At 32.5% G+C, this 18,970-nt stretch overlaps 1 protein-coding gene across 2 annotated transcripts; it reads right to left on the reverse strand.

Moving 5' to 3' along the window:
• Positions 1–13,405: 13,405 nt before the first annotated feature.
• On the reverse strand, positions 13,406–18,542 carry LOC131940230 (uncharacterized). Of its 2 annotated transcripts, none has more exons than XM_059298859.1 (7): positions 18,463–18,542; positions 15,555–15,743; positions 15,036–15,161; positions 14,692–14,883; positions 14,294–14,425; positions 13,756–13,915; positions 13,406–13,673 (listed from the first exon to the last, which is right to left on the reverse strand). In XM_059298859.1, the coding sequence occupies exons 1-7, from the start codon at positions 18,518–18,520 to the stop codon at positions 13,610–13,612; spliced, it is 921 nt and encodes a 306-aa protein (XP_059154842.1). In that variant the 5' UTR covers positions 18,521–18,542; the 3' UTR covers positions 13,406–13,609. The 2 variants fall into 2 exon arrangements, with proteins under 2 accessions (XP_059154842.1, XP_059154841.1); XM_059298858.1 differs by having other exon boundaries at positions 15,036–15,245.
• Positions 18,543–18,970: the final 428 nt, after the last annotated feature.

An 18,970-nucleotide genomic window follows, 5' to 3' on the forward strand; every position in this document is an offset into this window, starting at 1 on the left:
TTTCTGATCGTTATCAGCCAACACCTGCGTTATTACATCAGTCGTGTCAAAGTTGACAGCGCTGTACTGCGTTCTTATGTCTCTGGTAACTTCCCCTAGTTACATATATATATATATATATATATATATATATATATATATATATATATATATATATATATATATATATGTGTGTGTGTGTGTGTGTGTATGTGTTTGTGTGTGTGTGTTTGTGTGTGTTTGGTAAACTACAATTTAGTTTAAATGAGCTTATATTTTAAACTTTAACACTTAACCAGGAAGAAATATTATTAAAGAGTCTAACATAGTAATTTATTCGAATGGCCAACGACTTCCATTAACTGCTGCTACACATTTGCAAGGAGTGTTTGATGATGACAAAGATGACATCGGTTGTTTCACCATTGTCGAACCGGGAAAAAAAATTTATTTGGGAATCAACGTTTGAATGGCCAAGAGTTATTTATCAAATTTTAATCTATAGTTCTGGTAAGAATTGTTAATTTGCCTGCTATTCTTGAAAAATAATAATTAGTAAACAATTTGTATAACCTAAAGTTATTAAAATATGTAAGATAGGAAGAAAAAAATTAAATAAATAAAAGTTGTTTTTATTTCTAATGAAGTCGTTTATTTCTAGGAAATCGATTAACATCAATGCATACATTTAAAGTCGAGCTGTACAACGATGAAAACCATTTAGTTTTTACAACAAATATTGAGAGTTTTTTGCTGCCATATAAGATAAACATTCTAAAAAGTGGAAGGGTGATGAAACTATTGATCATTGCGAGCGACGTGATTTCATTGTGTGAATTACAAGTTTTTGGTGGTAAATGTGTCATATATCTATTTGGTGTGAATATCCATTAAGTTTAGTTAGCTATTTTTGGGCTTTTGTCTCGTAAATTAAAAAAATCCTATATTTTTCAAATTAAGTAAATATGAAATTATTACATTTAAAAAAAAACCTTACTTAAATAATAATATCGGTCATTTATTTTCGATTGTTTAAAAATGCAATATTCACTTCTGTCATTTCAGTTAATGATTATTATTTGTTTCATAGACTGCACGACACGATATTACGGCCCTAACTGTGATCAAGTATGTTTGATGACCTGCGAAAATAAAGACTGCCAGTTCACCGGTGTTTGCAAGTTGTGTGTACCTGGTCACACAGGGGCGTTTTGTCTCGATTGTAAGTATCAAGCCAAATTTGTAGTTATCGTTTGATTTATTATCAGATACAAAAATATTATATCGGTGTATATTTTCATGTATGAAATAAATTTAAAAAAACCGTTAGGGTCTGATTAAGCAATTAATATCAGTTACCTGAAATATATTGTCTTTTAAAAAAGTTCTAAATAAATGGGAAGATTAGATTCTATTACAAGGTTAATTTCTTGCAAAGCACTTAACCTTTATTGAGCAGATAAGATGGTATATATCAAGCGTACTTGTACTTTTGCATGTATGTGTGTACGTGCATATTTGCGTACGGTTGTATTTATATATTCTACATATATTCTTATGCATATGTCTGCGAATAAAGTATGTAATGATTTTTTTTAGTTAATTCAACGATCAGAACATCTAAAAAAATTGTGGAAAATGAAACTGAAGCTATTGTTCCACCGGAAAAAAATTTACTTACATCGGATGAGCAAGTTTTCATAATTATCAGTATATTTTTGGTATGCGTTTTGGTATTCATGCAAATCTATTCAAGAAGGTAAACTTACTATTCAAATTTAATATTATAAAATATAAAACCTGATTTATTTCTAAGTGTTGCCTTTATGAAAGCGTTGCAGATTGATAACTGTCTCGCTTCTCTATCTTTTGACAGAAGAACACATTCAAATCCTGGTCAAGCAGAATCTCCGTCCACTGAAAGCTAAAAAACTACATGTTTAATCATTATTGCTTTAATGAACAAGTACTCTTTGGATTTTACTGACAAGTGTCTGATGCTTGTGTATTGGATTCATACTTTTCACATCTTTACGCTTCTACAAGTTAATTGGTACAGTATGTTTCCACTAAAGCCCTTTGAACGAGTGCCGTATGCCCAAATTTGCACAAATATGTAACACTGCAAAAATTTATATTTTTGTGTACTTTTAATTTGTGGATCCGTGAATTAATTTTACGGGTCAATATTTTTTGTGACTGTACACAGTTTTAAAAAATCCTTGCCATATTAAATTATAGCCCCTTTTTTGTGATTGGATGATGCTAAACTAGTGGCGTCGCTAGGTCGGGTGTCACCCCCCTCCGAATATATATATATATATATATATATATATATATATATATATATATATATATATATATATATATATATATATATATATATATATATTCATGTGCAAAAAGTATCGTTTTAATCGTAAATTATTAGATATCGGTGTCACCGCTTTCCCGGTCGTTGATTGACTTATTGGTTATTCAAAGTACTCAACAAAACCTTTTTTACACTGTAAAGTGTGTAGTTGATGTTACACTCTTCCCCCACCCCCATCCCCCACCCTTGGGTTATAGTTTTAAAGTGAGCACAGTTAATAATAAAGATGTTTATTTATAGTCAGTTATTAATATAGGTTGATTAACTCTAATTAATCATTAATTGAACTGCCAAAAAGTATATTTCTTCTATATATTTTGCAACTTACGCCGTGGTGTCACCCCCCTAAATGGTGTCACTCGATGCGGTCCGCACCCCCCGCCCCCGCCTCGTGACGCCTCTGTGCTAAACTTGACAATTACAATAACTCATTTAATAGTTTATAAGTTAGAAAAAAAGAACATTTATATTTTTAGCAATAATAATTAACTTGTTATTCATTAAAATGCTCAAAAATAAATTCCCGAGTGACCAATATATTTTAAAATACTTCAATATTCTGCACATGGAATACAAATCAATGTGTACCATATTTGTAATAATAATTAATTGCAAATGACAATGTGAATAAACTGAAACGTATCTGAAAAATAATTTAGCATTGCGTGATAAAGTTTTTTAAAATTATAACGTGAAGAAGACTTTGATACTTTGCCAATCAAGGAATTACAGGTATTGATCGACTATTTTTTAAAATCAATAATTGTTATCAAACATTGTAAACGCTGTATTTATTTCACTGTTTACTTTCTTGTTTTCATTGTATATTTGAAACATTGTTGAACATTTTTCTGTTACCTATATGAAACTGCAGAATTAAGTTGCTGATATTCAATAAAGCCTTAGTCAAAATAAACTTGATAAAACTCAAACATGAACATGCAATTTGTTGAATTGTTTGGAAGTTTTTTTTTAACAAAGTTATTGTTTTTATTCCGCCGCCATCCCCCAATTTTTTTTTATTAATGAGTGTGGGTTGTGGTGGCGATGGGAGGGGGGGGGAAGGTGGTTGGATTTAAAACTTACGTTTTTTTTAAACTATCCATTAATTTATTTGATTTACAAGTAAATTATATATAGATAAGCTTCAAATGATACATTGTTTAAACTTAACAATAAAGATGAACTAGACGATACTTTAACACCTGCCCCATTCTAGGGAAAGCTCAGTCACGTATGTGGTGTTAGCAGATGCATTGCAGACACAATGTGAGGTAGTTGTTCGTCAGTTGTTGAAGGTATTTCAGGTGTTGTAGGAGTGTCACTGATTGTAAGTCTCAAGTGTAGATGTGTCAAAAGTGTCAGGATTTGCATGTGTGTCAAATATTGCGTGTGTTGTAGTGTCGCGAGTTGCAAGTGTGTCTGGTGTTACAGGTGTGTCCAACTTAACAGCTGTGGTATTTGCTGCAGTTGTCTCAAGTGTATCAGGGGCTGCTGATGCATAGAGTGGTACAGCTGTGGTATTTGCTGCAGTAGCCTCAAGTGTATCAGGGGTTGTAGATGAGTGAAGTGGTACAAGTGATTCCAACAGAACAGCTGTGGTATTTGCTGCAGTGGTCTCAAGTGTATCAGGGGCTGCTGATGCATAGAGTGGTACAGCTGTGGTATTTGCTGCAGTTGTCTCAAGTATATCAGGGGTTGTAGATGAGTGAAGTGGTACAAGTGATTCCAACAGAACAGCTGTGGTATTTGCTGCAGTTGTCTCAAGTGTACCAGGGGTTGCTAATACGTAGAGTGGTAAAGCTGTGGTATTTGCTGCAGTTGTCTCAAGTGTATCAGGGGTTGTAGATGCGTAGTGTGGTATTGGTGATTCCAACAGAACAGCTGTGGTATTTGCTGCAGTTGTCTCAAGTATATCAGGGGTTGTAGATACGTAGAGTGGTATTGGTGATTCCAACAGAACAGCTGTGGTATTTGCTGCGGATGTGTCCAGTGTTACAGGTAGGTCAGGTGTAATAGGTATGTCATAGGTTACATGTATTTCACTGGTTGTAGATGTGTCAGTGCTTGTAGGTGTGTCAGGTTCTTCAGGTATGTAATGTATGGCGGGTGTGTAGACTTTTGCAGGTGATTCATACACAGCAGATGTGGTATTTGCTGTAGGTGTGGCAGGGTTTGCAGGTGTTGGCGGCTTATCCACAGACCACGACAACAACCTCGCCTGGCCTAGAAGGGCAAAGACACCCGACGCCAAACCATACGCCACTGCATTGACTAGCCATACCAAGCGCCATTCTTCATAAGTGTTCTGAAAATAAAAATATAAGAAATATATTATGATTTGAAGATTTTGATTGGTCAATCACTTGACCCTCAAAATTGATTTCTTTCGTTCAAAGGTATAGATACACACGTGCTAACTTAAAGCACAAACGACTGAAGTTATAAAAAAACCATTTTTGTACATTTGAGTCTGCAGAAACGCATTATATTGTCAGAAGACTGTCGGCCATTTTGTTATATAGATTTTAGTTTTCTAAATCCAACCCAGAAATCGACAATGATAAAAATTCATTTAATGATAAATCGTAAACGCACAATAGAAGGCCCAATAAGGTGACGAAGTGCTCATGTGGTAGTGCTCCCCTTGTAAGCATGGAAATGTCCATCTCCACTCAACGACCGCCCACTTTCCTTTGATCGAACTCCAAACCTTACCGACCTTGTCACCCCCCCCCCCAACACTGGCCGAACTGCCCCTATCCCCTATACGAACTGCCCCTATCCCATGTACGAACTGCCCCTATCCCATGTACGAACTGCTTCTATCCTCTGACCGAACAGTTTTTTCTCCTCTCACCGAACTCCTATCAAGGTTCTAGCGGCTGCAAACAGAAGTAAAATAATGCTCTATTCCTAAAACTCGTGCAGTCATCCTGTCAAATAAGAACAGCTGGAATCTGTAATGACCGTATACAAAAGAGGGAGAGAGAGAGAGAGAGAGAGAGAGAGAGAGAGAGAGAAAGAGAGAGGGATTGGGGAGAGAGAGAAAGAAAGAGAGAGAGCCGAAAGGTCGAATCCCATTAAGCATAAAATAAGCAAGTCTTACATTAGGAGTTATTTTAGCTACCCACAAAGGTGCTGATATTCCAAGCAACATTCCAAATGAGTAATTCAGTCCGTTTATAGCACCTGCATACCTGAATGTCAGAATAAGTTGAAAAAAAATAATTTAACGTAGCGCATAATCAATAATTTTTTATTACAGTTTTTAAAAATAGTTCTTCAAATAAAATCACAATATGATAAAGAACAAATTTACTGTTAAAAAGCAGGTTTATAAGGGTAATCAATTTTATTATCTGCTTAAATTTGCTACTATTATAACTATAACAATGGAAGATCGTTTGGCTACTACCCCAAACGTTTTGCCTTAGTGTCATAATTACAATACACCAAGGAAAATATGACGCGTTATAATGTCAGGTACTCCAACGCATTAATAACTCACCTGAGTGCCATAATTACATTACATCAGCAAAAGCGGATGTCATAATTACATTAAGATAATTACATTTACCTAAGTGATTCACAATGTGTTATAAATACAGGTACAAAGCATATATGACTCACCCGTTATAAATAAATGTCATCACCAAGAAATAACATAAATTCATGACACATGATTTACACTAGTAAAAATGTGTGTTATAAGTGCATATAAAAGGTCATATAATGACTCACCTGGGTGCCATATCGAGCGGTACTCCCGCTAGAAAACAGTTATCAATGCTGCCAGAAATGACGTCAACCATCAACAGAGCTATGGCGAAACCTTTGGTCTTTTTGTCGAAAAATGAGATTCCAACATTCAGCACGCTACACATTAAAAAACCTGGGGAGTATTTGTTTACATTCAGCACGCTACACATTAAAAACCCTGGGGTGAATTTGTTTACATTCTACTTTTGGTTGTCGAAAAATGAGATCCCAACATTCAGCACGCTACACATTAAAAACCCTGGGGAGTATTTGTTTACATTCTACTTTTGGTTGTCGAAAAATGAGATCCCAACATTCAGCACGCTACACATTAAAAACCCTGGGGAGTATTTGTTTTCATTCAACTTTTAGTTGTCGAAAAATGAGATCCCAACATTCAGCACGCTACACATTAAAAACCCTAAGGAGTATTTGTTTACATTCTACTTGTGGTTGTCGAAAAATGAGATCCCAACATTCAGCACGCTACACATTAAAAACCCTGGGGAGTATTTGTTTACATTCTATTTTTACATAAGATCCCAACATTCAGCACGCTACACATTAAAAACCCTGGGGAGTATTTGTTTACATTCTACTTTTGGTTGTCGAAAAATGAGATTCCAACATTCAGCACGCTACACATTTAAAACCCTGAGGAGTATTTGTTTACATTCTACTTTTGGTTGTCGAAAAATGAGATCCCAACATTCAGCACGCTACACATTAAAAACCCTGGGGAGTATTTGTTTACATTCTACTTTTGGTTGTCGAAAAATTGGATCCCAACATTCAGCACGCTATACATTAAAAACCCTGGGGAGTATTTGTTTACATTCTACTTTTACATGAGATCCCAACATTCAGCACGCTACACATTAAAAACCCTGTGGAGTATTTGTTTACATTCTACTTTTGGTTGTCGAAAAATGAGATCCCAACATTCAGCACGCTACACATTAAAAACCCTGGGGAGTATTTGTTTACATTCTACTTTTGGTTGTCGAAAAATGAGATTCCAACATTCAGCCCGCTACACATTAAAAACCCTGGGGAGTATTTGTTTACATTCTACTTTTACATGAGATCCCAACATTCAGCACGCTACACATTAAAAACCCTGGCGAGTATTTGTTTACAATTCAGCACGCTATACATTAAAAACCCTGGGGAGTATTTGTTTACATTCTACTTTTGGTTGTCGAAAAATGAGATGCCAACATTCAGCACGCTACACATTAAAAACCCTGGGGAGTATTTGTTTACATTCTACTTTTGGTTGTCGAAAAATGAGATGCCAACATTCAGCCCGCTACACATTAAAAACCCTGGGGAGTATTTGTTTACATTCTACTTTTACATGAGATCCCAACATTCAGCACGCTACACATTAAAAACCCTGGGGAGTATTTGTTTACATTCTACTTTTACTTTAAAGATAGAACTGTTTATATTGGTTTAAAATATGTATTAGTTTACCTGGGGAGTATTTGTTTACATTCTACTTTTACTTCAGAGATAGAACTGTTTATATTGGTTTAAAATGTGTATTAGTTTATCAGGGGTGTTAAGTTAATTCTGTAAAGAATTCCATCTTACCACTACATATACACATTTTCTTGACCGTGCTGTTGCTGAAACAGCGCCGTGCAAATAGCCAATTGCCCAGCAGTGTCCAAAGAAAAATGCCCACAAATCTACAAATGGCGGCTCCAGAAAAAATCACACCTGTCTGAGAGAATGAGAGTTGTGATGTCTCTGTTGAGAGGCTCTGGAACAGGGGTGCTTAACCTTTTTGGAGGTACCGAACCCACACCAGTTTCATTTGTGCATTCCCCAAACCCTTTATAATACTTCTATCCCACGCATTGACAAAATTCAATCATATGAGTCGGGCGTGCGTCTTGACCTCCGCCGAACAACTGAGACTCACTCACCGTACCACTGAGACTGACTCACCGAAACCCTGGGGTTTGATTGAACCCAGGTTAAGAACCACTGCTCTACAACGTTATAGTAATACAGCCTACAAAAAGCTATTTCTCAAACAAAATCGTTAAATTCTACTTTTAGAATAACCTTTTTTTTTCTGATGACACTTAAGCACTAATTAAGCGTTAAAGTCAGTGTTTCTTCCCGACTTTTTCTCTGGGGGGGGGGGGAACTTGAAATTTTCGGGGAGGGGGGGGGGGGCGGTAGACTTTCTTCGGGGCGGACGGCGGACACTGTTAAAAGTATATATTTTCTATATAATTTTCATTTCGTTCGCGGGGTAGATGGCTGGAAGAAACTCTGGTTAAAGTAGATCTCAAACATTGCACTAATAAAACACAACCCTTATTCCTAAACGAATAATCTAAAATTTGCTCTAATTGCGAAAAATCAGTTCAAGAATGTATTGCATACCACTCGGCAATGCAGCTACTTGCAAATAAGAAGTAGGCAGTTTTCTTTTAATCAAAGTTTAAATAGCTAGCAAGCATAAAACCACTTCCGTTTTTTTTTACTTTCTCGTATATACGAAGTATAGAGAAAGTATTGTAATCGTGCAAAAAAAAATCGAGATTTTTACAAATCTCGACGTTTTACATCTCACTGATACGGAAAAACATAATTTTGCAATCTTGTCCGTATGTCTGTGTGTCTGTGTGTGTATGTGTGTGTGTGTAAACACGATAACTTGAGTACCGTTACAGCTAGGTTGATGAAATTTCATATATAAGTATTTTATCAAAATCGTAGATCCGTATCAACTTTTGAGCGATTTCCGATAACCGGAAGTGGTACTTTTCCTACTTTGAATTTTCAAAAGACTATAACTTGAGTACTTTTTCAGATAGATAAATGAAATTGCACATGTAAGTAAAAAGTCTAATTATGCACCTTCTGTCAAAATTTGAGTAATTTCCGTTGACCGGAAGTAGTAATTCCGATTTCTCAAAAAACTAATGTAAATTTTTAAAGTACTAATAATATTGCGCACTATTATGCACTTTTTTATTTAGCGTTCACTTGGTGTGCAATTCTTTTGTCTACGAGATTTTATTCTATTTTTACAAGCTTTTATTTAACTCACTTCCTCTGTCTGTCGTCAGTCTAGACGGAAACGCAGGAGTGAAAATTCGGACAGTTCTACTTGACCGACACGATTCACAGTTGGCACGTGGGTCAAGACATGAAGACAATGCAATCTGAAACTAAATTTGACTTAATTGGATGCCTAATTGATTTTTTATGAATTAATTAAAATTTGGACCGAATTAGTAGGCATGTCTAGCCAACCACACCACACGCGTCATCAATAGCTGCGCCATCACGACCACGTAATGGCTGCGTTCAAAAACCATTGCGCGCCTACTGAACGTGATATTCAGTAGGCGCGCAATGGTTTTTAGTCATGTAACTCTATTGTAGATAAAACATGTAAAGTACTGAAAAAAAAATTCATAAAAAACGTTTTAATAACAAGCTTTTATGTAATGATGCACTAAAAAGTAGAAAATAAATTATAGACTACTATTTAAATAACTATAAAGAAAAGCGTGGGTGTCTTCCTTAACATTAGTAAAGGTATCCAATAGATACTAAAGTGACCCACGCTTTTCATTATAGTTATTTAAATAGTAGTCTATAATTTATTTTCTACTTTTTAGTGCATCATTACATAAAAGCTTGTTATTAAAACGTTTTTTATGAATTTTTTTTAAAACTTTAAGTATTTAAAATGGATTAAAAATCATGTCTATAGCCCGAGCTCCAATCCCCTGTCATTTTACATAAGAATATTCGAGAAAGTTTAGGGGAGATCACTCCCGGATTATTTTTACTATTTCTAGCAAACCGGAAGTATGGATTCTGGCAACAAAATTTTGGAACCTGAATATCAAGTCTAATGAAGTCGCTTTTCTGTATTGACCTTAGCAGAATCCTAGTTTATTAAGACTAACAATAGCATTTATTACACTGTTTATTTTTTATGAAAGGATTGTAATTATTCAAATATAGCAAGTTTAAACAATGATAAGTCTGCCTTAATAGCCGCATAATTCCACATTCTTCTTACAAGTGTTTATTAACTCAATTCTTCTGTCGTCAGTATGTCGTCAGTCTGTCTAGATCGAAACAGCGGAGCGAAAATTCGGACACTTCTACTTGTCATATACCATTCACAGTTGGCACGTGGGTCAAGACATGAAGACAATGCAAATTGACATTAAATTTGACTTAATTGGATGCCTAATTATTTTTTTATGAATTAATTAAAATTTGGACTGAATCAGTAGGCATTTCTATCGAACCACACCACACGCGTCATCACGTTCAATCGGCGCGCAATGGTTTTAGTCATGAATCTCTATTGTAAATAAAAACATGTAAAGTACTAAACAATTTTTTTCATAAAAACCGTTGAAATAACAAGCTTTTATGTACTAATGCACTAAAAAGTAGAAAATAAATGTTAGACTACTATTTAAATATATATAAAGAAAGGCGTGGGTCTCTAGCTAAACAGTAGTAAAGGTATCCAATAGATACTAAAGTGAACCACGCTTTTTTAAATAGGTATTTAAATAGTAGTCTATAATTTATTTTCTACTTTTTAGTGCATTAGTACATAAAAGCTTGTTATTAAAACGTTTTTTTTATTTAAAAATTTTCTATTAAAAAATCATTACCGTTAAATACTTTTTCCAGTGTTAGTAAAATTGATTTTTTTTTTTTGTTTATTTTGTTGAGACAGAAAAAAAAATTCTACTTGTTAATATAAAATTTTATGCAAACACCAAAGACAAAACACAAAAATGTCCGTGTGAAGAACATGTTTTAAATCACTTTTTAGAAGCTTAGAGAAACCCCTTGATCCAATGACAATTGACATGATTGTAAGAGAACTCACTCCAATGCTATTAATGCAATTAATATTTACGCTCAGAGTTTCTTCCAGGCATCTCGTTTACCGCCCCCCCCCCCCGAACGAAATGAAATTTATATAATTTATATAGAAAATATATATTTTTAACAGTGTCCGCCCCCCCCCCCGAAGAAAGTCTACCGCCCCCCCCCCCCCCCCCGAAAATTTCAAGTGCCCCCCCCCCCCCCCCCCGGAGAAAAAAGTCTGGAAGAAAAACTGTTTACGCTTGTAGCACATTTGTAATAAGGACATTTTATTCTTTTTAATTCACATTTATGCCGCCAGAAGATTGGGTATAGTGAGATGTAATATGTATTATCCCTTATGTGTATTACTTGGAGTATCAGCGCCTCCATAAAATATTACTACACCTAAGATACAATGTTACATTGTATATTGTATTTTTCTGGCGCGCACGTAATATGATTTTAACTGTAGAACGTTCAATTACTTTCAAGATTATTAGTCATTTTTAAATAAGTGCACAGTATGAGTATAACAGTGTTTGTGCTGTTGAAAGTGTAATGGATGACCCAAAGCTCAAAAACTGGGTTTTATTATGCATAGTAAAGTGTACGCCTTTGTGGTTTTAGTACATAAATAGATAGCTGATCGAAAACGAAGTAAGGCAACATTATGGTGAATGCTAAGCAAGACGCTAACCATTCCTTTCAAAGTAGAAAAAAAAATACTCGATTACCATATTCTTACAGGAAAGAAACAATGCATATTTTATTTGTAAATTTTAATTAAACATAAAAAGAAATAAATATACAGTCATTTTAATAGGTTGAAAAAAATATTAAGCTGTATATTATTTTACATAAGCTGTCTGTATCCTCATGTGACATTTGTTACAAGTTACACATCTGCGAAAGTTGAAACTATTACACATTACATTCCTATACTAATTCATACATCTGCAATTTGGTAATTGGTAATTGGTAATTGGTAATGGGTAATGGGTAATGGGTAATGGGTAATGGGTAATAGTTAATGGGTGACGGGTGATGGGTAATGGGTAATGGGTAGTGGGTAATGGGTAATGGGTAGTGGGTAGTGGGTAGTGGGTAGTGGGTAGTGGGTAATGGGTAATGGGTAATGGGTAATGGGTAATGGGTAATGGGTAATGGGTAATGGGTAATGGGTAATGGGTAATGGGTAATGGGTAATGGGTAATGGGTAATGGGTAATGGGTAATGGGTAATGGGTAATGGGTAATGGGTAATGGGTAATGGGTAATGGGTAATGGGTAATGGGTAATGCGTAATGGGTAATGGGTAATGGGTAATGGGTAATGGGTAATGGGTAATGGGTAATGGGTAATGGGTAATTCGTAATGGGTAATGGGTAATGGGTAATGGGAAATGGGTAATGGGTAATGGGTAATGGGTAATGGGTAATGGGTAATGGGTAATGGGTAATGTAATTGTAATTGTAATTGTAATTGTAATTGTAATTGTAATTGTAATTGTAATTGTAATTGTAGTTGTAGTTGTAATTGTAATTGTAATTGTAATTGTAATTGTAATTGTAATTGTAATTGTAATTGTAATTGTAATTGTAATTGTAATTGTAATTGTAATTGTAATTGTAATTGTAATTGTAATTGTAATTGTAATTGTAATTGTAATTGTAATTGTAATTGTAATTGTAATTGTAATTGTAATTGTAATTGTAATTGTAATTGTAATTGTAATTGTAATTGTAATTGTAATTGTAATTGTAATTGTAATTGTAATTGTAATTGTAATTGTAATTGTTAACCCGAATGTCTTTATTTTGGGCTCGAGTCTTGGAACGTTCCTTAGTAAACCTTCCTCTAAATGCAGTTCATCCGACTGACAACACTCTATTCGAGCTCACTGAAGCAGATGAACTCTACTTTATCTACACAATAGATAACCAGTTACCGAATCGAATTGATTAGAAAGTTATTGAAACCAATGCTTCTAAAAAAGTGCAATTAGTTATATACAGTGTTTACGATGCCAACATTTTGATTAAAACTGTTATGATTTATAGATTGTGAAAATCCTATATAACTGTTATCTAAAAATATTCATTTCGTGATTTAGATAGCCTCATCACTACAGTATTTAATTAAGTTTAGCCGAGAGTATTTAATCTGAGATTTTTAAAGAAAAATACTTAGTAGTGTTATTCAATTTCTGATTTAAAATGACGCTTTATGAGTCTTAAAGTGAAGAAAAAATTACACATTTAATTCTAAACTTGTAATGTTTTTGGAAGTTTTCAAATTATTCAATATAACCAGAAAAAACAGAAGAAGCTTTAAAGTATAGAAAAAACATCATATTTAATTTGATTTTCTTTTGTTCTTTTTGTTGTTTTTACATTTTTAATAATGCGCTTTTTATATTCTGTAGTAACCAGAAAAAAAACAGAAAAAAACATTGATAAGTTTCAATACACAATATACCGAAACCAAAGTTTTAAGCTGTTACGTATTTGTGTTCATTCTTGAAAACGGCATGCGGTGTGGCGTCTTTTCTATAAACGTTCAGTATCAATTTACTTGTAGAATAATCTAGTTTTTTACCTCTGAATGGACGAAGACTCTACTTGAACAGGATTTGAATGTGTTTTTCTACTAATTGATAGAGAAGCGAGACAGTTATCAATCTGCAACGCATTCATAAAGGCAATACTTAGAAATAAATCAAGTTTTATATTTTATAATATTACATTTAAATAGTAAATTTACCTTCTTGAACAGATTTGCATGAATACCAAAACGCATACCAAAAATATACTGAAAATTATGAAAACTTGCTCATCCAATGTAAGTAAATTTTGTTTCGGTGAAACAATAGCTTCAGTTTCATTTTCCACATTTTTTTTAGATGTTCTGATCGTTGAATTAACTAAAAAAAAATTTCATTACATATTTTATTCGCAGACATAAGCATAAGAATATATGTAGAAGATATAAATACAACCGTACGCAAATATGCACGTACACACATACATGCAAAAGTACAAGTACGCTTGATATATACCATCTTATCTGCTCAATAAAGGTTAAGTGATATGCAAGAAATTAACCTTGTAATAGAATCTAATCTTCCCATTTATTTAGAACTTTTTTAAAAGACAATTTCAGGTAACTGATATTAATTGCTTAATCAGACCTTACGGTTTCTTTTTAAATTTATTTCATACTTGAAAATATTCGCCTATATAATATGTTTGTATCTGATAATAAATCAAACGATAAATAAAAAATTAGGCTGGGTACTTACAATCGAGACAATACGACCCTGTGTGACCAGGTACACACAACTTGCAAACACCGGTGAACTGGCAGTCTTTATTTTTGCAGGACATTAAACATACTTGATCACAGTCTGGGCCATAATATCGTGTCGTGCAGTCTATGAAACAAATAATAATCATTAACTGCAATGACAGAAGTGAATATTGCATTTTTAAACAATCGAAAATAAATGACCGATTTATTATATGTTATAATACTTTGAAACGTTGGAAGTTATTTAAGTAAGGCTTTTTTAATTTAATAATTTCGTATTCATTTAATTTGAAAAATATAGGATTTTTTTTTAATTTACGAGACAAGAGCCTAAAATAGCTAACTAAACTTAATGGATATTCACACCAAAAAGAAATATGAGACATTTACCACCAAAAACTTCTAATTCACACAATGAAATCACGTCGCTCGCAATGATCAATAGTTTCATCACCCTTCCACTTTTTAGAATGTTTATCTTATATGGCAGCAAAAAACTCTCAATATTTGTTGTAAAAACTAAATGGTTTTCATCGTTGTACAGCTCGACTTTAAATGTATGCATTGATGTTATTCGATTTCCTAGAAATAAACGACTTCGTTAGAAATAAAAACAGCTTTTATTTATTTAATTTTTTTTCTTCCTATCTTACATATTTTAATAACTTTAGCTGACACAAATTATTAACTAATTATTATTTTTTAAGAATAGCAGGCAAATTAACAATTCTTACCAGAACTATAGATTAAAATTTGATAAATAACTCTTGGCCATTCAAACGTTGATTCCCAAATGAACTCTTTTCCCGGTTCGACAATGGTGAAACAACCGATGTCATCTTTGTCATCATCAAACACTCCTTGCAAATGTGTAGCAGCAGTTAATGGGAGTCGTTGCCCATTCGAATAAATTACTATGTTAGACTCTTTAATAATATTTCTTCCTGGTTAAGTGTTAAAGTTTAAAATGTAAGCTCATTTAAACTAAATTGTAGTTTACCACACACACACAAATACACAAACACACAAACACACACACACACACACACACATATATATATATATATATATATATATATATATATATATATATATAATTATATATATATATATATATATATATATATTAATTTATATATACACACACAAACACACACACAGACACACACACACACATATATATATATATATATATATATATATATATATATATATATATATATATATATATATATATATATTGCAACACTTACCGCCATTCACTATTATGCCACAAACTGAGACAAATGAGTTCAATGTTATGTTAATTTCAGTCACAAATGAATCTGTGTCACATTCTGTCTCCAAATTGAAATTATCGATCCAGTAGGTCATTTGCTTTCCACATTTTATTACGACTCCATCCAACGAAGTAAATATAATAGATAAATTGATTATTTTTCCTAAAATATAGTAAGTCAAAAGCTTTTAAACAATAAAAAATAGTAATGACTAAAGAATCAGAAGTTTATTACAATTTTATGTTAAGCAGAGGTTTTAAAGATTATACTAATAATTGTTTGGTATTTCAAAAATATAAATCTTTGATTTAACATTGGATAAACGCTAAGATAATATTTTCAATACAAAAGTTAAATGCATAATACAATATATAACGGTCCCCTTACTTTTCTTTATATTTATATTTAAAAAATGTACATAATTAGAAATTTATAGAATTGTTACAAGCTCTTGTTTAACTTCCTTCCTCTGTCAGTCTGTCGACGGTCTGTCAATCTGTTGTCAGTCTGTCGTCATAGATCAAAACGCTCGAGTGAAATTTCGAGCACCTCCAACTGACAGATTCAGTTCAAATCTGGCAAGTAGGCCAAAAAATGAAGACAATGCATTATAGCACTAAATTTGATCTCATTATTCCAAAACATTTATTCATGAACTGATTAAAATTGCGTCCATATGAGTAGGCTGTCTTAATCAACCATTCCGCACAATAATACTCACGTAATCATGTTCATTAGGTATGCAATAATTTTCTAGTTACGCAACTCTATTGTAAATTTTTTAAATATTGAAAAAATATAGCCAGGTGTGATCTCCCCTAAACTTTCTCGAAAATTCCTATTTAACACTACGGTGAATGGCAACTCTGGATATAGACGTGATTTTTAAAACATTTTAATAACATAATAGAATGTGGTAGAAAAAAAATTGCTCACAAGTGAACGGTAAACAATATGTTAATAATAGTGCAGAATATAATTAGTACTTTATAAATTTATAGGCGTTTTTTGAGAAATCGGAAATAGCGTTAATTACTACTTCCGTTCAACGAAAATTACTAAAATTTTTACCGAAGGCAGAAAATTAGATCTTTTACGTAAATTTTATTTTTTTAACTATCTCAAACAGTACTCAAGTTATAGGCTTTTGATAAAATAAAATAATAATGGCTACTTCAGGTTACAAACAGAACTACAAATTTGACAAAATACACACACACACACATATATATATATATATATATATATATATATATATATATATATATATATATATATATATATATATATATATGACAGGACAAATGATCTTAGACAACATATCTCAGACAAAATATCTCACGGACTAATGATCTCAGGACAAATGATCTGAGGACAAATTATCTCAAGGACAAATGATCTCACGGACAAAAGATACTAGGACAAAATATATATTGCACTAAACCATTTAAAATTAAGATTACTGATATAGTATGTAAAGATTATAGAAATTTTTCGATAGACAACGTAGGTGAGCTTGTCAAACATGAGACCATGTCAGGTGGACGAAACTAGATCAAAGGGAATTAAATAACAATAAAGACACACATTCGTATCAAGTTGGTCGCCCGCTTTGATGGCAGACATGCCTTAATGAAAAGACATCCGCCCTCTATAATACAACTAGCATCTAAAGTCAATAATTATGCGTCAATAATTATGGTCACACCTTCGTGTGACATTAGTTTCTGGTGAATTTATGTTTATAAAAGTCAGAATTGGAGCAGCAGTCACAGAGATTTGGAAATGTGAATTTAGGACATGTCAAGCAAGAGTTCTCACAATATATTGTAACATTACATTATAATGGAGAGGTGCGATCATAACAATGTACCTGCCGGTATAGAAACGTAAGCGTTATGTTTGTGTTGCTGATGCAATAAAAACAATAGTTTTACTATATGAACACATTTCGCGTGTTTTGAACAACAATGTTATTTAGCTACCGTTACTTTATTTGTGTTATACATTATCATTTATTTATTTATTATGCATTTCATGAGTTGGTTTTAATTTTTACTTTTTCGAATTAAATGCTATTACAAAGATTAAATTTAATAAATATTTTGATGCCTTGTTAAGTTTAAGAAAATCATTATTATGCTTAAAAAGGAAACGAAACCATTTTGACAGTCAATAAAACAAATTTCAAATCAACTAAAATCATCGTACATATTATTAAAATTTTGCTGTGAGATATTTTGTCTGAGATCATTTGTCCATGATTTCATTTGTCCTGATTTATTTTGTCCTGGTATCTTTTGTCCTTGAGAAATTTTGTCTGAGATATTTTGTCAGAGATAATTTGTCCTGAGATCATTTGTCATAGAACCATATATATATATATATATATATATATATATATATATATATATATATATATATATATATATATATATATATATATATATATATATATATATATACAAATAATTTCAAAAACCTCGCGATAACGTACTCAAGTTATCGTGTTGACTTGACAGACAGACACACATACATACACACATACACATGCAGAGACATACGGACAAAATTGCAAAATTATTTTTTTCAGACTCATGGACGTATGAAAAGATTGCGTTTTTTTGTACGATTACAATATACCTCTTAACTTCGTATACACGAAAATAAAAAAGAACAGGAATATTATATAATAGTGCCATTTTTGAAAGTTGTGTAAAATCGGGTCGTAAAAAAAAACATAAATTATAGCATTCTAAAAAGTATTTTTTTCTCTTTACTAACCCATGTGGTATGAATGAATGATAACAAATAAAATTTAAAGTCTATCATAAATCCAAGTCTCAAATTTGTAAACGCAATAAAAAATCAAATTACTTACTTTTGACTTCGAATTTTATTAGAACTGATTTAAAATAAAACTCATCCATAAACTTCATCAGAATATGATTTGTGTATGAACAGCTTTCAGCTTTAAGTAAACTTGCGGGCATTGTTTGATTTGCAGAAAATGTAAGATCTCCTAAATCAACAAAATTATAAATAATAATTGTGAATTTTAATAAATACACGAATATCCCAATAACCAATGAACTATCGATCAAATAAAAAAAATGATTTAAGAACGGATGAGAGGTTAACATAATAGAAATAACGTATATATGAGTGGCTAGGTAATTTATTTTAATTTTACGAATTTTCTAAGCTTGCAGTGATAGCACATTTTTGTCTTAAAGTAATGGGTTAGTGATATATGGGGAATTTATTTTAGCTTAATGTTACTTAGCTTATTTTTTATCTACATTTATTGAGAATCGTCTGCACATATTGAGCTATTAAAATTGGTTTAAATACACACATGGGGATGGATAAGTCGGTTTCTGAATATA

This window comes from Physella acuta, unplaced genomic scaffold (genome assembly GCF_028476545.2).
Source record: "Physella acuta isolate Inbredline_101_S28 unplaced genomic scaffold, ASM2847654v3 ptg000312l, whole genome shotgun sequence".
NCBI classification, from domain to species: Eukaryota; Metazoa; Mollusca; class Gastropoda; family Physidae; genus Physella; species Physella acuta.